Source organism: Squalius cephalus, assembly GCF_949319135.1.
Source record: "Squalius cephalus genome assembly, chromosome: 21".
Lineage (NCBI taxonomy): Eukaryota > Metazoa > Chordata > Actinopteri > Cypriniformes > Leuciscidae > Squalius > Squalius cephalus.
Window position 1 is genome coordinate 1,533,270 of NC_137142.1, and position 24,808 is coordinate 1,558,077.

The following is a 24,808-nucleotide window of genomic DNA, read 5'->3' on the forward strand; positions in this document are numbered from 1 at the left end:
TAAGTGATGTTCGCTGAAAACTTGCTCCACAATCAAATACCACACGGATTTTTTTCTTAGTAGGATGGTAGACACCATGATGTGGAATGTACCAGATCTTTCCATCACTACGTGTCATATCCTCTGCTGGTACTTGCTCTGCATAACCTTTGGAGACCATATCCTTCATGAAGGCTTTATAGTCAGCAAAAAAACCTGAATCTTTTTGAAGTTTCCTCTTTAGATGCAATTTTTCGATTGTTTGGCATTTGAACTCTCTTTCTCAGAGGTAAACCAATCTCATAATGCCCATCAACAAGTCTGGCAGAATGGATCACCATTTCCATGAATTTTTGATCTTCTTTTGAATAGCCAGTTTGTTCATCTTGGCTACATTCTGGGAAGTCCATTTTAAACTGCTGTTGCCATATGTCTTCCAAATTCACAACTGAAATTCTGTTGACAGTGACTTCTGGCGGAGCACCATCCATTTTGTTCTCACTGTCTCCAGAGAGTGGGCCATTCACAGTCCATCCCAACATTGTCCTGATTGCATAGGGTCCATCATTTACGCTGCGGATTACCTCCAATGGTTCCAATGCTTTAGGAACATTTGTCCCTATCAGCAGTTCAATCCCTGCCTCAATCTCAGGTAAATGAACACTCTTTAAATGGGGCCACATTTGAAGATCTCTTACTCTAGGTATATTCCCTTTATGAACAGGCATACTTTCCTGTGTATAAACTCGATGTAATTCACAAAAGTTGTGGTCATTCAAGCCAGCTACCTCCAGTCCAGATAGAACTTGACTACTTACAACCTTTTCTTGCCCCATTGTTCATAGAAGTATCTGCACTTTGGTTCCTGTGAGGTTGAGTCTTCTCATTAAACTCTCCGTACAAAACACGGCGGTGCTCCCTTGATCTAAAAAGGCATAATCTACTCATGTCTACTACAGACAGCATGACTAGATATAATGTGTGTGTTGTGTTCAGATCTTCAGGTGGAGTCTCCTGAGAGAGTGCAAGAAGGACATTCAGTGTCACGGTTCATGAATTCACTGTCTCTTCCTCGTCTTGATTAATTGTGCGTGTGCGTGTGACCTCTGATACCGCTTGATCATCAGCGCCAGCTGATCCCACTCAACTCACCTTTATATGCTCTGTGACTGGTGTCTTGTGTTGTCAGATCGTTGTGGAGTCTACCGGTGTTGTTTCCCGTTCCTGTCCTGTCTGGTGTTCTCCGTGTTCAATGTCCCACCTGGATTATTGTCTCCGTGTTCAATGTTTTCCGCCTGGATGATTATTGTCTCCGGGTTCAGCGTTTCCCGCCTGGATTGTTTCTCGCCTGTGGTACTCCACGGATCTATTGCCTGTCACTCATTCACCACCACTGGGTAGCCCATCAAGGTCACTGCGCCTCTCTGCTGCCACCGTGTTTGTGTATTGTCCTGACCTGACTTTGCTGTTTATTTTCCAAATAAACCTTTTACTTGCATCTTGCGACCTCTATTGATTCGTGACAGAACGATCTGACCACTCATGGACGCAGCAAGTGAATCAACAGTCACCCTGGATGAATTCATCTCCCGGCATTACACGAATGGATGCACAAAAAGAGAGTCTCACAAACACAGTGGCGCAGGTGTCCGAGCTCACCCAACAACTCCAACATCTGAGAGGTCCCGCTGCGCCACCCACACCGCCAGTTCAACCCACACCACCAGAGCCGAATCTTCAGCCAGAACCATGCCTACCTGTTCCTGAGGCTTATTCAGGAGAACCCAGCTACTGCAGAATCTTCCTAACTAGATGCTCCATGCATTTCTCGCTGCAACCCATGACCTTCAACAATGAACGGTCTAAAGTGGCAATCGTTCTGACTCTGGCGGTGTGGGAGAACCAGGATCCATGCTGCACCTCATTCCAGGCACTCTCCGAGGAGATGAGGCGAGTATTTGACCGGGTGGTAGCGGGAAGAGAGGCAGACAGGATACTCGCCGACCTTCGCCAAGGAGACCGCTCATTTTCAGACTACTCCATCAAGTTCCGCACCTTGGCGGCAGAGTGCCAATGAACGAGGAGGCGCAGTGGGATGTATTCCTGTGTGGGCTGGCTGACTGTGTCCAAAAGGAGATCTACGTCCTGGACCTCCCGACGAGTTTGAATGGCATGATCGAACTGCAACAGTCCTCAATGAAGCAGCCCCTCCTAACTTTACTTTTATGAGTGTCTGCAGAGCTGTTAAGAGAGGTGGGGGTCTAGCTGCTCTTTTAAAAAATATTTATCAATGTAAGCAAATATCATTTGGGAATTACCCGTCTTTCGAATATCTGGGTACTGTGTTAAAAGGTGCTCCACACATTTTACTTATCATTATTTACAGGCCTCCAAAATACTCTCCAGCCTTTGCTGAGGACTTTACAGAACTGTTATCAACAATTACCTCAGAGTTTGACTGTTTTGCTATTGCTGGAGATTTTAACATCCACATAGATAGTGCAGAAAACAATATGGAAAAAGAAATCAAAACTGTTTTAAAAACTTTTGATCTGACTCAGCATGTACATGGACCCACACACAATCATGGACACACTCTAGATTTACTTATCAGTAAGGGTCTAAACATTTCATCGATTGTTATTAAGGATGTAGCACTGTCTGATCATTTCTGTATTTTCTTTGATATATTGATCTCTCCTGCCACTGAAGCTAGATCTGTGTCTGTCAAGAAGAGATGCTTAAATGAGAACACTAGTGTACTATTTATGAAGGCTATATCCTTAAAGGGGTCATATAGTGCCATTTTTGTACAAGCTAATATTATTCTTTAGGGTCTATATTGAAAGTTTGTAATATACTTTAATTAAAAATTCTCATTAGTTTTGTAAGAAAACACTCATTTTACCTGGTCAAAAACAGCTCTGTTTTCAGCACGCCGTTTAAGTGCATGTGTCTTTAAATGATAATGAGCTTTGCTCACCCCTCAAAAATGAGTTTTTGACACAACACACGTGGAGTGTTGCCTTGACAACAGATGAATGTATATTTTGAAGAATGGCAGCGGGAGTCTCCGAGGACACTGTGCAACCATATCAATTCGAACCGGACTCGGACCCGGAACACGATGACGGCCCCGAAGAAGTTCGACAATTAAGGCTCGAACAGGACATTTCTGAATGGTTGGTTAACGTAATGTCTCTTTTATCTATCTTTGTGTGTACTGGCAGGGTAGAGTAGTGAGATACGAACGCTATGTGTTTACTGATGTAAGTTATACGTTAGTGAAATGACAGATTGATGTTACAGCTCATGGTCATGAAAATAAATAAATCGGTAAATGTAGGCTTGTCAGTGATGCGTAACGTTATTTATGCAGTGTTAGATACAACTGTCAGGGCTGAAGCACCCACATGAGGTCACGGCAGGAATGTTTTTAACAGTAGTTGAAGGACACCTAAGACTTTTTTTAATGTACGTTAATGTGCAGTGCAGTACGAAAATGTTTTATGTTTTAAGAAAACATTCAAGTACATCTAACATAGTATTGTAACTTCATTGATATTCCTGTTCCAGGTGTCTTTGTGGAAATTGTGGGCAAATGCCTACAGAGGCTGAGAATATATGCTGCAGGGAGATACCACAGGTACAGTACTTTTCCTAAATTGTATTGCTATTATGCAATTATCTTGTAAAAATATCAGGGCAGTTACCATATTCATAATTTGTAGGTTTTAAGAAGATTACAGCAGCTGGAAAATCCACCTCAATGTATGGTCGATCATCCAGGCCTGGAACCTGTTTGTTTAAATCTGTTCTCGCTTCAGAATGCATTAAACATCTACCGAGCAGACTATGGGCCTTTAGGTTTAAAGGGAATGGAAAGGTAAGTTGTGTTTTGATTTATTTCATTCATAATTTTCTATTGTAACATAAGAAACTGCAGTGCAAAGCATAAAGTTCACTATGGGTAACTGATCAACTCTAGTGTAATTATTAATAACCACGTAACATACCATTCAGCATTAAATACCAAATAATGAATAGACACAAAACTGTTTTGACTAACATTTATTGACAGAAATACTGTTTTACTAAATTCCACAGAGGTATGTAATAAGTTATTAACAAACAAAAATGCAGTAACAGCAAAAATAATTGTCAAAAAACAAACAGCAATAAAAAAATGAAATTATGACATTAGATAACATTAATTTTCACAACAAAAAATGGTTCAATTTTCTCAGCCGTTACAGGTTTTTGGCATACAGAAGTTTCGTCAGCTGGTGTTGGGGCATTCTGGGCTGGAGAATCAGGGTTGTGCTGCCCTCCTGTGTGGTGCGACGAATACGGGCAGAGTTCCCTAATGCACATGGACAATATGTAGGGTTCAGACCTGCCCTTGATTAAACCTAGACACGTAGCTGTTTATCACTTCCTGTTTGTCTGGTTTGTCAAACTGGGACGAGAGATTCTCAGGTATGGAGATCTTCAGGATATCGTCCATGTAAGGGGTTGGGTCCACAACAACGTTCTCAAAGATAATTTCCAACAGGTTGTCCACGTACTCTGTAAAAAAAAAAAAAAATTTTTTTGTTGTTATTTTCAGTTTACTCTGAAGTTGAGTTGCTCACTTAGTGTTGTGGCTACATGGTTTTGTACATAAAATTGTCTATAAGGTGTCTTGTTTAAAAAAAAAAAAAAAAAAAAAAACATTTATGTTGTGCTTCTGATATTATGTCTGTACATAGAATGACTATTTTGCATTTAAATAAAAGTTGTTACACTCACGGAAGGTTGGTTCTACTTTCACTGGCTTTGCAGAGCATTGTCCTTTCTTGTATTTTGGGAAAACCACCTTAAATAGTGGTTCTCCAGCTGCTGTCGTGGCTTGGGGACGCCCAGCATTCTCATTAAAATGTAGGGCTGCCAGGTATATAGCCAGTCTATAGAGAAGAAATAATGGTTAAACATTACCTAGGTCACACTTGCGTGTTTGAAAATGTGTATACACTCCTTTCCCACTTATACTGATTTACCTGCATAACATTCCCAGGAAAGAAAACACAACATTCTTTGGTGCAAAGCGCAGAATTACGCTGTGGAACGCCTCTACGCCTCCATCCTCTTGTTTCTGAGGATCTTCTCTAATCGAGAGAAGGCAGTTGTTCCTGGTGGGAAAGTGGAAGTTATTAAACTTTATATTTAAATAAAAATAAATAAAAATAAAAATAAATTTATTTAATAAAAAAAAAAAAAAGATGTCTGTCGTATGCACTTAGACACATCAGATATATTGACACTGCTAATAGGGTAAACACCTGCTCTCAACCACTTGCTCTTGTCCGTTGTATTGCGCTGCGGATGCAAACACTGTGGGAAAACGGGATCATCATGTGTGTGCATGTCTTGGATATGATTAAGAATTGATGTCCACTTTGCCACTCGCTCTGGCCCTGATGAAGAAGAAGCCGCTGTCCAATACATGTGGTTTTTTATACTGCGATACCACTTCTGCAGTTTTTCACTGTCTTTCTTCTGAGCAATCTTCAGCAGTTTCTTTGATACTCCTAATAATAGAAACAAATAAACTGCAATTCAGCCATGCAGAAAAATCCAGTGTTTATTGAACACAATATAATAAAAAGGAAGTTCTGGTCAAAGGTATGGTTTTGTATCATAATGTTTTGTAATAAAATTTGACTGATCTGTTTAAAAATCATAGTCTGTGAGACTATGACAGTCATTAGGCACATAAACAACACACACTCAGACAGGAGCTAATACCTTTTTCAATGTGCCATACATCGTAATACTGTGTGATGTTGGCCTCCCGCAGGTATTTCTGTATTTGAGGGTGCCGGTCTGTAACAATGCTGTCTAAAGTCACACCGTGTGCCCTCAAGAGATCAAGGCTCCTCCTCAGACCCTCTTTCTCCATGTTGTTGCTCCCTCCAACTTCATTACTCTGATTAGAAAATAAAGGGCATACATGACAGTTGTTGTCAATGTCTGTTATGTTAGCGAATAGTTTCACAGTAAAAAAATCCCTGTGCCTTTTTTCTGTACATTTACTTTGTTACATTGCATATGCATTACATCTTGCATAAGTTTGTAATGTTAGACTCACCTGAACTAGTTGCAGATCAATAATAGTGTTGGTCCTTAGGTCCATCACTGAGTAACTTCCAAACTTGGCTGAATGACCTTTACGTAGAGAAGTAATGTTTACTTTGTATTACATTCAGTATTTATTATTTATTATTATTACTCTGTAAGTTTTGCCTTCACAGTAATATGTAAACTGAGACAGTTGTTCAGCATTTAGTACGTGGTGAATCTGCCCTCATGTCTCCGCCCAGGACGATGTTCTGCTGCTGTCTGAGCTGCTGCATCATGCCCTCCTGTGCCGTCTTCCAGATATGTACAGTTGCAGGCTGTATGAACCTCCGGACATGAAGTCTAAAGGTGGTGTAGTGGATCATGTTCAGTTTCATTGCCTGGAATATCTAGGGTCAGAAAAGAGGATTCCTTCATTTAGAATGACTTCGGGGACAGTATGTTCATTTATTTATGTTCAGGGTTGATCTTTGTGATATTACTTGCAATAGTAAATTATAGGCTAACTTTGAAGAAAGAGGCACCATTGGCATACACTGCAACAGAAAGCTGGAGGTTCCCTGCAGGAGTGCTTTGTATAATTGGCTGACTATTCCATTTTCTGAAGAAGTCACAGTGTGGGCACCGTTGTTCCACAGAGAGGAATGTGCCAAATACTTTTCTCTGTACATTGGTAACACGTCGACACACAGGGCACTGCTCAAAGAGCTGCAGCAGGCAGTTTTCATAAACAATGTAAGTCGCTGTCTTGTGAACCGGCTTTGAAGACTCAAATCTATTAGAATAATAAAGAGTTACGTAAATAATTTCCAAATTCCACATAACATAAAAAGACAAATTTATACTATCGAACTGATTGCAATCTTGAACAAAAAAATAGTCTTGTCACTTACGTCACATCTGTTGGCTCAGTCAAGGTTGTGCCAGAGTCAGCTGGATCATATGAGGAATCGATAGGCTCTTCCACGTTCATACTTGAGCTGGCTCCAGAAGGGTCCTCCTCTTCCTCCTCTTCCTCCTCTAGCTCCAAGCGAGATCTCTTATTTGGCCTCTTTATTGGTGTAGATGATAGCAGTGGTATTGACTGGCCAACACCAATATCTGGGTATAACATAGTTGTCTGTGTGCCTGTTACATAATAGTTCACATTTTAATACCGTGTAGTAATATAAATTAAAAAAATAAAACAACAATAAATATTATTACTGACAATAACGCAAAAAATTAATATATGACTTCACACTATATAAAATCTGGATCAGCAAACCTGTGCTTTTGTAGTGCGGACGTAAAGTTTTCATTGAGAGCTGGGTGCCAACTGTGCACAGTTTATTTTGGCTGGCCACATGTTGCACCATGTCCAATTCTTCCGATGTGCTTGCCTATACAAAAGCAAATAATTGATCAGATTACATAATTTATTCCGGCGTAATATTGAAAAACATCCATTAGAGTATTTATGGTCTTGAATCATATGCATTTGCAGGATGTAAACAATATTTTGTAGGTATTGTTTGTAGGTATTCATCTTCATGCAGTTATAACTGTTTTTTTGTTTTTTACATAACGTTACTTCTTAAGATCAGTTACAGACACCATTATAAACCATATTCAAAAGTAAGCTTAGTGTAGTATTACCACGTTAACTTTAACACCTGTGCTGTGTACACATTTTTTAATAACACCATAACGCGTTGTTCATTATAAACGTGGGATTATGAATTATATTGAGAACGTCATATATAGAAAACATGCCATAATGTACCCTGAGTGTAAATAGCCGCATTCATAATGAAGCGTGCAGCGATTTGCAGAGATTAATATAAAGATTAATATAAAGGTTAATAAAACGTTAGACTCACTTGTTCTTCTGGAGGTGCAGCAGGAACACGAATAGTTGGTACTGATCCTTTTTTGAGGAGCAGCTTTTTAGCAAATCCAGCTTTACTGACCCTCGTTTATAAAGCAGTCTGGAGAGAAATGATTAGCGCAAACATACAAACATTCGCGTTGATCGTGGGGAATATTCCCTTCAAAAGCAAAACTCAGCCACTGCGTTTTCAGCGGTTCTGATTTAGGAATAGTAAAATGACTGCTGTGCTCCTTATTGCACCCAAGAACAGAACACCACAATCGCTTGGACGCCATTCTGCTCATAGACAGTTCTCCAGGGCATCAACAATGACGTGCGGACTATGATGATTGACAGAGCGAGGGCGGGACTGTGTTGAAACGCTGCTGTCAATCAAAGATCGTAGGAGGGGCGTCGATTTTGTGACGTCACAATATCGAACAGCTCAATTTCAGAGAGGGTCAAACATATAAGGAGATTAAAAAAAAAAACACTGGATGGATTTTTATCATTTTTATGATGGTTGTGTTCAGGCACTGCCAACACACATTTCAGTACAATCAGCTTGTAAAAGTGCATGTACCATTATATGACCCCTTTAACACCAAGCATATCTGCAGACTCTGTTGATTTTCTCCTTAATTCTTTAAACTCAAAAGTTAAAAGTGTAATTGATGATATTGCTCCTGTTAAAGTCAGGAAGAAGAGTGGCAGACAAAAAGCACCTTGGAGAAACTCAACAGCAGTGCAAAATATGAAAAGACAATGCAGAAAAGCAGAGCGCATGTGGCGGAAGACTAAACTTGTAGTCCATTATAACATCTACAAAGACAGCCTGCATGCTTTCAATATGGAACTAGGCAAAGCTAGACAGACTTTCTTCTCAAACATTATAAACAGCAATTTAAACAACACACGCACTCTTTTTGCTACTGTAGAGAGACTGACAAACCCCCCAAGCCAGATTCCCAGTGAAATGCTCTCAGAGAACAAGTGCAGTGAGTTTGCTTCTTTCTTTTCTGAGAAAATCAATAATATCAGAAAGGTGATCAGCACATCCTTGAGTTGCGCTGGGGTCAGACAGATCAGACCACCTGTGAAAGTAGTTACTATGTCTGATTTCAAAGAAATTGATGGCAAAATTTTGGAAGAAACCGTACAGCACCTTAAAACATCAACCTGCGCTCTTGACACACTTCCCACATCATTTTTCAAAAGTGTGTTAAACAGTTTAAAAGCAGATCTTCTAGAAGTGGTAAATGCCTCACTTCTCTCTGGGAGTTTTCCAAACTCCCTGAAAACTGCAGTTGTCAAGCCCCTCCTGAAAAAGAGCAATCTGGATAAGACCATATTAAGCAACTATAGACCGATCTCAAATCTTCCTTTCATAGGCAAGATCATTGAAAAAGTTGTCTTCAATCAGCTGAACAAATTCTTATGCTCGAATGGATTCTTTGACAATTTTCAATCTGGTTTCCGACCGCACCACAGCACAGAGACAGCGCTCATAAAGATAATAAACGATATTCGCTTAAATACTGATTCAGGCAAATTATCAGTGCTGGTACTACTCGACCTCAGTGCTGCATTTGACACTGTTGATCATAACATACTTCTTAACAGGCTGGAAAACTGGGTGGGGCTTTCTGGGATAGTCCTAAAATGGTTCAGGTCATACTTAGATGGGAGAGGTTATAATGTGAGTATAGGAGACCATAAGTCTGAGTGGACATCCATGACATGCGGAGTCCCTCAAGGCTCAATTCTTGCGCCACTCCTGTTCAACCTGTATATGCTCCCAATGAGCTAAATAATGAGAGAGAACCAAATTGCTTACAACAGCTATGCAGACGACACACAGCTCTACTTAGCCCTATCGCCTAACGATTACAGCCCCATTGACTCCTTGTGCCAATGCATTGATGAAGTCAACAGTTGGATGTTTCAAAACTTTCTTCAATTAAACAAAGACAAAACTGAAGTCATTGCGTTTGGAAACAAAGATGAAGTTCTCAAGGTGAACGCATACCTTCACTCTAGGGGTCAAACAACTAAAAATCAAGTCAGGAATCTTGGTGTGACACTAGAGTCAGACCTTAGTTTCAGTAGTCATGTCAAAGCAATAACTAAATCAGCATACTATCATCTGAAAAATATTGCAAGAATTAAATGCTTTGTTTCCAGACAAGACTTAGAGAAACTTGTGCATGCTTTCATCACCAGCAGGGTGGATTACTGTAATGGACTCCTCACTGGCCTTCCCAAAAAGACCATAAGACAGTTGCAGCTCATACAGAACGCTGCCGCCAGGATTCTGAGCAGAACCAGAAAACATGAACATATCACACCAGTCCTCAGGTCTTTACACTGGCTCCCAGTTAAATTTAGGATTGATTTTAAAGTATTATTACTGGTATATAAATCATTCAATGGCCTAGGACCTCAATACATTGCAGATATGCTCACTGAATATAAGCCCAACAGATCACTCAGATCACTAGGATCATATCAGCTAGAAATACCAAGGGTTCACTCTAAGCATGGCGAGTCCGCTTTTAGCTATTATGCTGGAACCAGCTTCCAGAGGAGATCAGACGTGCTCCTACAGTAGTCACATTCAAATCCAGACTCAAAACACTTCTGTTTAGCTGTGCATTTAATGAATGAGCACTGTGCCACTGTTCATCCGACTGTTTGTACTGTACTGTATTTTATTTTTTTAAACTGTTTTAATTACTCTTATTTATTTTTATTATTTTTATTTCTTCTATGTAAAGCACTTTGAAATGCCATTGTGTATGAAATGTGCTATACAAATAAACTTGCCTTGCCTTGGCTCTGAAGGTGGATGCTCGGTTGACCCGGATGGAATGGCGCGTACTTCCGAACAGACCACCTGGGGGGCGCTGAGGGCCCACAAACCAGCAGCGGGGACATGGTCAGCGCCGTCTTCGATCACGAGCCCATGCAGGTGGGTAGAGCTCGGCTTTCCCGGGAGGAGAAGGAGAGGCGGAGATCCCAGGGACTCTGCCTCTACTGTGAGGGAGCGGGCCACTTTCTCCACGCCTGCCCAGTAAAAGGTCAAAGCCCGGTAGTAACAATGAGGCTACTATCGGGTGGGATCTCCGCTGAGAAGACCTCATCGTCCACGCTCCTCCCGGTAAGACTGAGATGGGCTACCCAGATGCACGACTGTCAAGCCCTATTGGATTCTGGAGCGGAGGGTAATTTCATGGACCTTAAGCTTGCTCACAGACTTCAGATTCCGATCACATCACTCACTCACAAAATATCTGTCAACGCTCTCAATGGTCAAGAACTCCCCAACATTTTGCTCACCACCGTTTGAGTTATACTCAAATTCGCTCACCAAATTATACGTTTATCTCTGTAAAGCTGCTTTGAAACAATCTACATTGTTAAAAGCGCTATATAAATGAAGATGACTTGACCACCGGACCCATCACACTCACCACATCAGGCAATCATACTGAAACATTGTCATTTCTACTCATGGACTCTCCACTTGCACCCGTTCATCCGTCCTTCCTCTTCTCCAGCGGGGGCGGGGTTCTTTTTTGTGGGGAAGAAGGATGCCTTTTTCCAGAGGTGCCGTCACACATGGAGTAGAGCCCGTGAGACTTAGAAGGGACTTAGATGATGGACTTAGGGGTACTGTCACGGTTCATGAATTCACTGTCTCTTCCTCGTCTCGTGTAATTGTGCGTGTGTCCTCTGATTACCTCTTGATCATCAGTGCCAGCTGATCCCACTCAACTCACCTTTATATGCTCTGTGACTGGTGTCTTGTGTTGTCAGATCGTTGTGGAGTCTACCGGTGTTGTTTCCCGTTCCTGTCCTGTTTGGCGTTCTCCGTGTTCAACGTCCCGCCTGGATTATTGTCTCCGTGTTCAACGTCCCGCCTGGATTACTGTCTCCGTGTTCAACGTTATCCGCCTGGATGATTATTGTCTCCGGGGTCAGCGTTTCCCGCCTGGATTGTTTCTCGCATCTGGTACTCCACGGATCTATTGCCTGTCACTCATTCACCACCACTGGGTAGCCCATCAAGGTCCCTGCGCCACTGATGATGATGAAGAAGAAGATGATGAGGATGAAGAAGAAGAAGAAGATGATGATGAAGAAGACGAAGAAGAAAAAAGAAGAGGAAGATGGTGATGAAGAAGAATAAGAGGAAGATGATGAAAAAGAGGAAGGCACGAGACATGGCCACAAATACATCAAAAAGTGTTTTGTTACAATTCCCTTATCAAATGTTAATAAAATACAAATAACCGGTGTGAGAAATGTATTTAATTAAAATACAAGTAATTTGACATTTGAAAATACAAAAATATATAATATTTACATGGAATTATTGAATAACTGACATTGAAAACTCAGTAATTATCTTCAAGAGGTGGGAATTAAAAGACCAAAACCTGACTTGATAATGCTATATATATATAAAATAGTTATATAAAATATAAAATATAGAAAGCAATAATTATAAAACAAAGAGTGTGTTAAGTTTTTCAGGTAAAGTATAGGTCTATTAAACAGTAGCTTTCAAGTGAGAAATAATACAGAAATTGAACAATAAGATGTAAAACAGAACACTGCTCGACTGTATGAGCCAAAGGTTGATTCTTATTATAACTGCTAATTAAGTCAAGAGCAGTGAGTGATTCATTCATTCAGTGATTCATTTATGATTAGTGATTCATTCAGTGATTCAAAAGAAAGAAAACAGAAAAAGACAAACTAAATGAGCAAGTGATAGAGAGTTGGACACATGAAGCTAAAGCTTTCGACTTATACTCAAATGTATTAGTGTTCTCCAAACAGAGAATTGCAAGCATGTGAAACATAAAATGTGGTTTAAGAATATATGTACATTTCTGAAATGCATAACTGTATAAAGTTACCTCTGATAACAGAACACTCTAAATTGTACTATGGACTCGTGCATTTTCTGTAAAGCTGCTTTGAAATAATATGTATTGTGAAAAGCGTTAAACAAATAAATGTGAATTGAAATTTAATTGAATTCAGTCATACCTGACCTTGACCAATGACATATCGGAGTACATATCAGTAACCATCATTCTATTTCATAGTTCCACGCCACCAGAGACTGTTAAACAAGTCACAAGGACTGAACCCTAAACATTGTCTGTAAATACAGCAGAGCTAACTGAAGTCAGAGAGGCAACATTTAGCCTGTAAAATCTTGTAAATGTGGAAGGTGATACCCATGTGGCTGCTGCACATATGTCTGATAGGGAGATACCAAGAAGTGGGAACAGCACAAGTAGAATGACACTTCACAAACGTTGGAACTGGGTGACGTACCAAGTGATAAGAATTGGAAATGGTGTCTACCCCCCAATGAGATAGCCATTGCTTAGACAAGGATGCACCTCTCCGACAGGGACCAAAACGGATAAACAACTATGTGGTGTGCCATAACGCTGTTGTTGACACATATCGCCGCAACACTCAAGCTGGACAGTGCTGGATTAGGAGCATGATCAGAAGGGCAAATCACAGAATAGTGAGTGAACTGTGTTGACACCTTAGGCTAAAAATCTGGGCTTGGCCAAAGCATAGCATGATTATCCTCTGATCACCACCTAATGCATTGTGGAATGACTGCAACTCACTGACCCTCTAGGCTGATGTTATGGCCCAAAGAATAGCAGTCTTTGTAGAGAGATACTTAATATGAGCTTGATCGAGAGGCTCATAAGACACTGAACACCAGCTATGAAGTACCATTAGTCATAGATAAATAAAGTGAAAGCATCAAGTGAGCTAAAGAGTTCCAGGTCATTGGTATGTCTGCATTTTGGGTTGAAACATCAAAGATTCTGTTTGAGGGCTTCATCGGGGGACTCAACGAAGGAAGATATTCATGTCTCCACTGGAGGCATATTATCAAGACCCATCTCCTGTACATCGGCCAAAGTACGTGCCACCCGGTCCGGTCCAGCTGCTGGGGCTGAACAAAATCCAGGAACAACTACATCCATAAAGTTGGGGCAAACTGGCATCAGGAAATTCTCTGGCCGAGAAACTGTATGGGGCAGAAGGTTTGAAGGACCTAGAACTGGGAACGGTGGGTCTAGAGGTCGAGCCCTCATCACTGAGGGACTGCTGAGACTGGGTCAATGGAGATGATGTGTCTTCTAATGAGGAATATTTTCCTTGCTCAGGCTCAACCAAGAAATCCAAAGCAGCCAGCGAGACAGTATCCATAACGGGTGGTTCATGGCGAGGTAACGGAGAAGTAGGCATACATGTCTCCCTACCATCGACTTCTTTACTGGAACATCACCCGCCGGTAAAGCCTGGAGGTTCTGGAATGTACTTGTAAGCTCAGTCACCTGGTGGGCTAGGAGAGCCGAAGTAACTTCTTCTTTGGTTAGTAAGTAGCTTCTTCTTTGGAGGCCCCTCAGCCCTTCTTGTTGATCACTTACTGCTCGGTCGGGGAAACACCCCGAATTTCAAGTCCAATCCTGCAAATCGTTGTTATTGTCTCACTTGTGTAATGCTACACTCGGGAAAAGGATCTGTTAGAGTCTCCTGGAGGTGGTCAATACCCAAACAGGTAGGACATTGGGTCCATCAAATCCATGGGCCCAGAGCAGACTTAGCATGCAGCCATAGTATTGACAATAAACTGAAACCCCTGATCAGCCAAATGGGGTAAACAGCCAATGGGGATGTTTAGCTAACAAGCTTGTCACTTATAATCCAAACACTCTGGAAACCAATGAGCGTTCTTAGACTCAAACACAGCAAATACAGCTAAACACAGTAAGAAGATGATCAGAATTGAGCTCTATACTACTCGCCTGAATATTCTCGTATCATACGCAAGCGCGTGACCCTTTTCAACTTTAACCGTCTCTGGCATTTGGAACAATGAATTAGAATAAAAAAATTAAATAAACGTATGGATAAAACCAAAACACATATTTGCACACTGATGTTTCCATAAGAAGCTAAAATGAGCTCTTTAAAAAATTGTGTGTCTCTGTCTTCAGGGAAGATGGTCACACAAAGAAAAAAAAAATATATATATAGGCCTATATGGCAAATATATAACTTCTTGATGGAGAGAGAAGAATGTGGTTCTGAAATCCACAGCCGGGCAGAAACTCCTAAAAGACGCTGTCAAACAGACGCATTGACCGCATGATATTCTCATCCTCAAATAAACAGAAAAGAAAGAAGAGTAAATGGCAAGAGTCACACTTTCCTATGGGATATTACAGAAAGCAGATTTAACAATTAAACTGGGTAAGTTTTCCCGGAGTAAACTGTATACCTAAGCTTTTAGTACCCAAAACTGGGGGAACTTTCAGGGTATGTTAGTAATCAACAACACATAACCATGACAGTCTCGATCTTTTTTGGTTTTGTTTTCATTCTCTGTTTCGGTTTAGTAGTTAGTTCTGTTTGCTAGTAAGTTTCCATAATTACTGATTAATATTACACCTGTTCTTAGTTCCGTTGATTACTTTGTGTGTATTTAAGCCCTAAGTTTTCTCTGATCATGGTTCAGTGTCTTCTAAGTTTTCTGTATACATTTTGTTTATACATATATACATATATATATATATACATATACATATATATATATATATATATATATATATATATATATATATATACTGAAGGGGGTGGATTGGAATCCACTGCTGCTTCAATGTATATGTAATGAGTGTTTGAATAACTTCTCTGTAGATTTTACTTTGTTATAGAAGTTACCAGTGTGATTACTGAAATGTTCTTTTCATGTATTCTTTAATGTCAGTATTTGATATCTGAATGCAGCTTGCTTATTTAGCCCGGCTTCCAGAAATGAAATGGGGACATGTTTTGTGTTTGAGAAAGGTTTAACGTTTTAAAACATCTAGGGGTCATTGAAGTCTATAGTTTAAGGGACCATTTCTCAGTTAAAGCCTATATTTTCCATTAAGACTAAAGTGTCCTATCCTAAGAACTTGTTATCTTGATGTTTTGAGACGAGACTCCTGTTTATAGTTAAAGCCTGGCCAAATCCAACCTTGGAAAAGATGTGTGTCGGTGTGTGTGTTAGTCTTCTTGCTTACAGGTTAAGGAACCACTGGCATTATTGGAAACTGACTGTTGTTCGGGACATACTGGCACCCAGCAACCCAAATCTGCGACCTGGAAGGTCACGACGTGCCTAACTTCAGGGTCCGAGTGTCAGCTGCATAATCTATGGAGATATGCTTCTGTCTATCTGTATATGTGTGGAAAATTACTATGTTTATCAATTTCTTAGCCAATCAGAATCATTCAACCTGTAAGCAATGACGTAGCTTAGACCTTGGAAATGGTATAACTGCTGTGATCGGCCTACGAACTCCTGTGTGAGTCTTGAAGCTGAACTTCTGCTGATGAAACTGCAAACTATCTTCAGTAAAACTTGTCTCCAATTTTTTATTATTCTGACTCCGGGTCTTCTTTCAAACATCTGGTCCTTGGGTCCTAAACTGTTAACCCCTAACAGTAAATATATATATATATATATATATATATATATATATATATATATATATAAATATATATATATATATATATATATATAAAAGCTATTTAGTGTGATGCATAGGCTTGGCACAATATATAGTTATACTGGTTATGAGTTAAAGGGACAATGCCTGCTGCTCTATGAACTCAGGATTAATGTCATGGTAAGTTAAACCTGCTTTCTGCAATTCTCCCTTGAAGTATTTTATGTCTGAATTTGTTTGTATTGCATTCGGATAACAGTAATGAGTGATAGAGATTAACCTTTTGACATGACTCCATGAACTCCTCAATGGTGACCACTCCATCACGGTTTCTGTCCATTTTCTGGAAAATATTTTCAAGTTAATGATGCATTCTTCAAGCCTTGAAGTCTTACATTTACATTCATGCTTTTAGTGCAAAAGCAGTTTGTCAAAGTCATAATCCTACAATTTCTTTATTCACTATTCTATAAAAGGTTCTACATAGAAGCTTAAAGGGTTCTGTCACGCGTTTCATAGAACGTTTTAGCGGTTCCGATCATGGGATCATTTTGTGGATTTAGTTTCAATTAACTTTGTTTTAAGTCACTTTTTTATTTTGAATACATTTTAGGAATTAAACAGCTCGTAAACATACTTTATCACTAGAAAGAATTAAAACAATCCCTTAAACATGAAAGTATTATGCAATCATTTAAGACATTTCACCTTTAAAAGAACCTTTTGGCATAAAGTTTTATGTTTATGTTTGGCATTATGTTCAGTTTTCCTGTGTTTTATGCATGTTTCCTTTGTTCTAGTTTTCCAGCCTGTGTTAATTACCATGTTTGTTGCCTTGGTTACTGACTCAGTTACACCTGTGGTTTATTTCATTGAGTTGTGTATTTAAGCCCTGTGTTTCTTTCAGTTCTTTGTCAGTTCTCGATGCGGTATAGCCTACCCCGGTGCTTCTGTTCTTGTGCCCTGAGTGTTTGGTTTTTCTTTGTTTGATAAAACTGTTATACTCCTGAGCTTAGATTGTTTCCTCACATTTTATTTCAACTGGACTGGGACAGAAGAACTGATCAAATATGGACCTAGCATCAGATCGTATCCTCACAGGGGAACCAGTCCCTAGAAAGGCACACACTGGCTTTTTTGGATCTCCACCACGTTGTCCACTACGATGACGCCTGTCTGTGTGTGCTTTTCCGGACAAGGTTGAACGCTGAGACGAGAGTGCGGTTGCCAGGAGTCGAGGCTCTAGGGACTTTTAAGGAGTATGTGAAGTGGGTACTCCTCTGCAATGGTTCCCCCTTCACCATCTGAGAGAGTGAGGAGGAAAACGGCTACCAGCCGCAGCCACCACCACAGCGATGGACGAACCTGAGTCAGAGCCCACCACGATATCAGCACCAGTGAGGGAAGAGACTGTGCCAAGGATCATCCAGAGCCCGAAGACACTTCCGACCAGGTGTGTGAGCTGGCCACATCGTCAGTCCCAGAGGGAATCTTGATGGAGTTTGAGGGGACGAAGTGGAGCCCTATCTCCTCTACTGTGGCAGAGGAAGATTTACTGGTTTTACTGATGGACTGAGAGTGAGTGTATCCTGCCTGTCTTGTCACCTTGCACTGAACCTGTCACATCGCCCAGCACCGAGTTACTGGAGCCCTGCCTCCCACTCCCACCTCCTCTGTCTGTGTCAAGTCAGCCAATTGAGAAATATCTGCCGGTTCTGTGTCGGCCAAGAGTGTTCCTGAGAGATCTGTCTGCATCCTGGCCCTCCTGCTGGATATTCCGCCCTGGCTCTTCCCACATTCTTCACCTTGGCCCTGCCTGTGCTATCTTTTCTATGTTCCTATGTACTGTCCTTTGGACTTTGTTATTATTGAGGCGTGAGAACAAGCCTCCTTGATTCTAATTGAAAGAATTGAAATGAACTTCTTGTGTGTTTGAGTTCACCTGAAAGAAGTGTTCCACATGTTCTCTGGGAATATCGTCATGCATGGATGGATACACGTACTTCCCCATCATATCATAAATCGACTTCATGATTTTCAACATCTCCTGAAAGACCGAAACCACATACACAGACATATATTTTTAAACTGGTCTTTCTAAATGCACCAATGTGATATATTCATGTGAATGCTGATGACCCCATCAACGAACCTCTTTTGTGATGAATCCATCTTTATCATTGTCATAGAAATTAAATGCCCAGTTTAGCCGGTCATACATTGAGCCTCTAAGGATGAGTGACAGTCCAGCAACAAACTCCTGTAAAATTAACAATAACAACAATAGAAGAAAAATAAATCTGCTAAATAAATACATCTTTACTAAAGAGTGTTTTAGGTTCTGCACATTTTCTGTCTTTCTTAGTTGAGTTCATGGAGAGTTTTCTACCAGCTGATGATCTGAATCAAGTGTGAAGACAAACAGGACCAGGACTGAAAACCACTGGTCTAGACAGAAAACCTGGCTCTCAAATGTTCACATTATCATGCCAGTGCCTCAAACGAAAGGCTACAGCTTACCTGAAAACTCAAACAGCCATTCTTGTTAGTATCAAATGCCTCGAATAGGAAATGTGCATAATTGCTTGAATCTGAGAGAGAGAGAGAGAGAGAAAGGGGATTTGAATTTAAAAATACTCAGCCTGCTATCACAAGACTATCATTTGGGTCCAAGCAGTTTGGGAAAAGAAAGGAAACAACCAAAATTAAGGTAAAAAAATGTAAAAATTTTTTTTTAAATAATTTCTAGTTACAAGTTCATTCCATCAGCCTAATTTCAAATTCAGTGCATTGCAAGCTTTGCCACCATAGCAGCATCGACAAGAATCAAGTATCCCTTCATTCACACAAAAATGGGTGCATGTATGACAATAAGTTATCAAAAGTATTATTTTGATATAATTTTTTTGGACCCAGCTCACTTATGAACCATATCTTCTGAACATTGCGACAGAACAATTTTATAGGGGACCAGGAAATCAGAGATATGTTTTGTTCCACGTTAGGAAAAATCTAGCTTGTACAGTCGCAGAAATAACAGTAAAAACATAAACTTATTTACTATAGCGCCACCTAGAGTAAGATGGGTGTGTGTTTGAGAGAGAGACAGTAATGGGGGGAATTTGGGGAATCAAAATTCTTTTGATAACCTTTTGTCTTTGAAAAAGAAAATACATGCAAAAAACATCACATGCATGCGATACATGTAAGATGAACAGGACAAATGGCTTAGGAGGAGAATGATTATTTAAATTGAGGAGTTTTTATTATACAGGGTGGGCCATTTATATGGATACACCGTAATAACATGGGAATGGTTGGTGATATTAAAGTCCTGTTTGTGGCACATTAGTATGGCCACCATGGTCACCACCCATCTTGAGGAGTTTGCCCCCTCACATATACTAATGTGCCACAAACAGGACTTTAATATCACCAACCATTCCCATGTTATTACGGTGTATCCATATAAATGGCCCACCCTGTAGATTAAAATGGAATCAGAGATTTGCATTGTGTTGGACCTCAGTCAGTGAGTAAGAGATTTTTTTTTATTCTATCCCATATGGTTGTGAAGATATGCTTATTTATTGTTTGAGCATGATTAGTGAATCCTCCTGCCAAGTTTGAGATCTTTGTGATTTGCAGTTTTTAATCCAAGCACATTTTTTAGGGAAGAAAAACAATAATACAAATTCAAGAAAAAACAATTGTGTTTAAGTCTTGTTGGAGCTTTGAGCCCTAAAAATCAGAGCTAAGGGGTCTAGACCTTCAGCATGAGGTACACATTGTCAGGTTTATGTTCTGTTTCCAGGGTTACTGATTATGCCATTGTTTGTTGCTATGGTTACTGATTGCTTTGCGCACCTGTTTCTTGGGGGCATTCACACCATGATATTTCAACTTGTGAAAAGCATTTACGTCTTCAAAGAATCCATAATTACAGCTTATAAACTGGGAATTTTTGGAGAGCTCCTACTTGACCATGTGACCGCTGTATCACCAAATTAATTTGGCCATTGATAGTGATAGTGTTCATTGAAACGCATAGTTTCCAGTTCGAGGTTGTGAAAAGTTCCAAGTAAAACGTCATGTCTTGTCATCTCGAAATTACGGTAATGACAGCAATTTTTATGAGCCTTTTTATGAGCCTATCTCCTTTGCCGAGATAATCCATCCACCTCACAGGTGTGGCATATCAAGATGATGATGAGACAGCATGATTATTGCCATCAATGCCATCAATAAAATGCACCTGTGTTCGTTGTCCATAACATACGCCTGCCCATACCATAACCCCACCGCCACCATGGGCCACTCGATCCACAACGTTGACATCAGCAAACCGCTCACCCACACGACACCATAAACACGGTCTGCCATCTGCCCTGTACAGTGAAAACCGGGATTCATCCGTGAAGTGAACACCTCTCCAAAGTGCCAGATGCCATCGAATGTGAGCATTTGCCCACTCAAGTCGGTTACGATGACGAACTGCAGTCAGGTCGAGACCCTGATGAGGACGACGAGCATGCAGATGAGCTTCCCTGAGACGGTTTCTGACAGTTTGTGCAGAGATTCTTTGGTTATGAAGACCAATTGTTGCAGCAGTTGTCCGGGTGGCTGGTCTCAGACGATCATGGAGGTGAAGATGCTGGATGTGGAAGTCCTGGGCTGGTGTGGTTACACATGGTCTGCTGTTGTGAGGCCGGTTGGATGTACTGGCAAATTCTCTGAAATGCCTTTGGAGTCGGCTTATGGTAGAGAAATGAACATCCAGTTCACAGGCAACAGTTCTGGTGGACATTCCTGCAATCAGCATGCCAATTTCACACTCCCTCAAAACTTGCGACATCTGTGGCATTGTGCTGTGTGATAAAACTGCTCATTTTAGAGTGGCCTTTTATTGTGGCCAGCCTAAGGCACACCTGTGCAATAATCATGCTGTCTAATCAGCATCTTGATATGCCAAACCTGTGAGGTGGATGAATTATCTCGGCAAAGGAGAAGTGCTCACTAACACAGATTTAAACAGATTTGTGAACAATATTTGAGAGAAATAGGTCTTTTGTGTATATAGAAAAAGTCTTAGATCTTTGAGTTCAGCTCATGAAAAATTGGGGCAAAAACAAAAGTGTTGCGTTTATAATTTTGTTCAGTATATAATTAACAAAAATATGAATAAATAGAGGTATAATCAGAAGGTAATTTGGAGCAATGCTGTCTCACCTCCCTGTGGGAAGAACTGAGAATAAATGAGTTTGAAGATGTCCTCATTCACCACTCCACTGGGGCATTCCTGAAACGCACAACAGTTCCTAACATAAACACTGAAAACCTTCAACATAATACAATATACAGTGAATTAAACATTGTTATGGAATAAAATAGAAACGTAGATAATTATTTGTTCTACATGATGGTGATATTCCCTGCTGATGTACTGGCTTTCCACCTTATATTATTATAGAAGAGGAACACTCACATTTTTGAAGGCCCTGTAGAGGAACTGCAGCTCTTTCTTGCTGAATCTGGTCTCTTCCTGTAGCGTTTCCAGACCTTCAGGTCGATGGCAAACAAAGGAAATTTCGATCTCATCCTCTTTGCTCTCTGTAAGAGAAACAACCTCTCATTCAATTTATATATTTATATATATATATAATGGTTTTAATCATCAAAACCATTCATGAAAGTTATACATGAATTTTGAACAATACCTGTTCTTGTCTTAGGCAACTTTGATTAACTTTTTTGATCCACTTCAAATGTTGACTACTATATATATATATGTATATGTATATATATATATATATATATACATATACATATACTGATTATGCCATTGTTTGTTGCTATGGTTACTGATTGCTTTGCGCACCTGTTTCTTGGCGGCATTCACGCCATTTCAGATTTCAACTTGTGAAAAGCATTCACGTCTTCAAAGAATCCATAATTACAGCTTATAAACTGGGAATTTTCTGAGAGCTCCTACTTGACCATGTGGCCGCTGTATCACCAAATTAATTTGGCCGTTGACAGTGATTGAAACGCATAGTTTCCAGTTTGAGGACGTGAAAAGTTCCAAGTAAAACGTCATGTCTTATCATCTCGAAATTACGGTAATGACAGCATTTTTTTCTGTGTATTTTCGGGGGGGGTTCCTGTGTATTTTTCACATAAACGAGGTTTACCACAGTCCGTCGGATCCAGGCCGTATCCAGATCGGATGAAGGACCTGCGCCTGGACCGATGACAGCGCAGTGCTGAAGTGCCAACTAGTCTCTCCCCTGTGAAGGCCTCCCTCCCTTTACCTCTGTACAGATAAAACGTTGTTGCGATAATTCCGGTTTGCATGGCTACGAAGACGCAAAATAATTTCTGTATTATAAATTTTTAAGGCCAGACAAGTAAATAAATAAACTTGATTGTTTTCTTATTATTTTCTTATTATTATCAATTTTGAAAAAATAAATGATCATTGTTATATTTTTGTAGAAAAAACATGATACATTGTTTTCAGGATTATTTGATGAATATAAATTTCTTAAGAACAGAATTTAAGGTCCCCCTGTAGTCAATAATTTTATCCCTTAAAACTCAAATACTCTTAATCTTTGATCACCAAAATGACATATTTAAACAGTTTTCCTTGAAAAAATAATGTCTTCATGCCTTAAAATATCTTGAATGTAACTGGACACCCTTGCCTCATTTAGTATGCGTGGTTCTATGAATATGCAAATGAGCCCCGCCTCCACTCACTCACTCAGCTCAGAGATCCACTGGTTGACGATCACACGTTGATCTGATTGGTTACAAGGTAGTTTGTGACGTCAGAAACACCAGCGATTTCAAAGCGTGTTTTTGAGACTGTCTTTGGTTCACTGCAGTTTTAAGGAGGAAATACTCAGCAATGCTGTCGACTTATGAACTTACACATGGTTTGTCTTAAAGCAGATTAAAAACACCACATAGACACATAAACAACATTAAAAGCTGGATTTTCACCACAGGGGGACTTTAGAATTTAAATATTTTGTAACATTATAAATGTTTTTACTGCATGTTTGATCAATTTAATGCATCCTTGATGAAAAATCTCACTGACCTGACCATTTGAATGATAGTGCATCACCATAGTGTTTCCACAATAATTATAACATTGATAATAATCATAAATGTTTCTTGAGCATCAAATCATCAAATTAAAATGATTTCTGAAGGATCATGTGACACTGAAGACTGGTAATGATGCTGAAAATTCAGGAATTACACTTTATATTCACATAGAAAACAGCTGTTTTACATTGGAATAATATTTCACTGTTTTCACAGTATTTTTGAGCTTTGGTGAGCAGAAGAGAGTCTTTCAAAAACATTAATAAATCTTAATTATTCCAAACTTTTTTTGGACCTGTGGTGTACAGAGAACAAACACAGGCTTTAAACTTTTGTGCTTTTTTAAAGCCAATAATGTGACATCTTAGCATTTATTAACAAAATATCCACACTGACATTAAGAGAAAAACATGCTTAAAATATGATTAATATCAGAGCTGGAGCTCAGTGTGGATCCGGCTCTCGAGGCGTGTCCTGTTCCCATCATCCCTACTCTCCTGTGACCAAATCACTGTCCTCTCAAGATACAGTAAATACAGTAAAAGCAAAGAGACTCTCACCTCCTCCGCGGAACCAGCAGTACAGAGGGAAGAAGGAGAGCAGCATCAACACATACAGAGTTCCTACTTTTTCCTCAGGCAGCAGAAGATCGAAGACTCTGTGTTCCTGTGCCATGCTGTACTAAAGCTGTGTGTGTGTGTGTGTGTGTGTGTGTGTGTGTGTGTGTGTGTGTGTGTGTGTGAGGTTTGAGCGACCTCCCTTCCAAAAACACACCCACACACACACACTCCTACCGCTTTCCACTGCTCTTTCTTTACACTTCATGAGCGTTTATAGAGCAACAAAAGCCTGCATAAGTAATTCATCAGTTGTTTAGAAATGGCCTGTTTTCACAGTCACAGAGGACGGGAGAATACAGTCGCCACATCGGCCGCTATTATCGCCTCTTTTCCTCCTGATTATGTGTAAACATTGCCTAGTTCCACTGGGACACACTCAAAACCAGCCGCCATCCCAGCATGCAGCAAAACAACTCTTTGTATGGTGTTTATTTTCTAAGGAAAATACCAAAAATCAATAAAACAGTGTTCAGTGTGATTCAGAATACTGTCGCCATGGGTGTGTGTTTGAGTCCTCAATACCATTACATTCACACATGTTCGGTTATTAACTGAGTGAACTCGCA

The 24,808-nt window shown here is 40.1% G+C and overlaps 2 protein-coding genes across 4 annotated transcripts; both read right to left on the reverse strand.

The window, feature by feature from the left end:
- Nucleotides 1-4,017: 4,017 nt before the first annotated feature.
- Nucleotides 4,018-8,323, reverse strand: LOC307149387 (uncharacterized protein). Of its 3 annotated transcripts, none has more exons than XM_079855686.1 (11): nt 7,962-8,262; nt 7,388-7,481; nt 6,993-7,227; nt 6,603-6,874; nt 6,311-6,488; nt 6,110-6,186; nt 5,767-5,947; nt 5,301-5,549; nt 5,019-5,150; nt 4,771-4,925; nt 4,018-4,548 (listed from the first exon to the last, which is right to left on the reverse strand). In XM_079855686.1, the coding sequence occupies exons 4-9, from the start codon at nt 6,825-6,827 to the stop codon at nt 5,092-5,094; spliced, it is 969 nt and encodes a 322-aa protein (XP_079711812.1). In that variant the 5' UTR covers nt 6,828-6,874; nt 6,993-7,227; nt 7,388-7,481; nt 7,962-8,262; the 3' UTR covers nt 4,018-4,548; nt 4,771-4,925; nt 5,019-5,091. The 3 variants fall into 3 exon arrangements, with proteins under 3 accessions (XP_079711812.1, XP_079711810.1, XP_079711811.1); XM_079855684.1 differs by having other exon boundaries at nt 4,019-4,548; nt 7,367-7,481; nt 7,962-8,323; XM_079855685.1 differs by having other exon boundaries at nt 4,020-4,548; nt 5,005-5,150; nt 7,367-7,481; nt 7,962-8,323.
- A 6,782-nt stretch (nt 8,324-15,105) lies between these two features.
- Nucleotides 15,106-24,294, reverse strand: LOC307149688 (A-type potassium channel modulatory protein KCNIP2). Its single transcript, XM_079856196.1, has 8 exons — nt 24,183-24,294; nt 21,989-22,113; nt 21,733-21,802; nt 19,024-19,094; nt 18,656-18,763; nt 18,446-18,550; nt 16,784-16,846; nt 15,106-15,168 (listed from the first exon to the last, which is right to left on the reverse strand). The coding sequence occupies exons 1-8, from the start codon at nt 24,226-24,228 to the stop codon at nt 15,121-15,123; spliced, it is 636 nt and encodes a 211-aa protein (XP_079712322.1). The 5' UTR covers nt 24,229-24,294; the 3' UTR covers nt 15,106-15,120.
- Nucleotides 24,295-24,808: the final 514 nt, after the last annotated feature.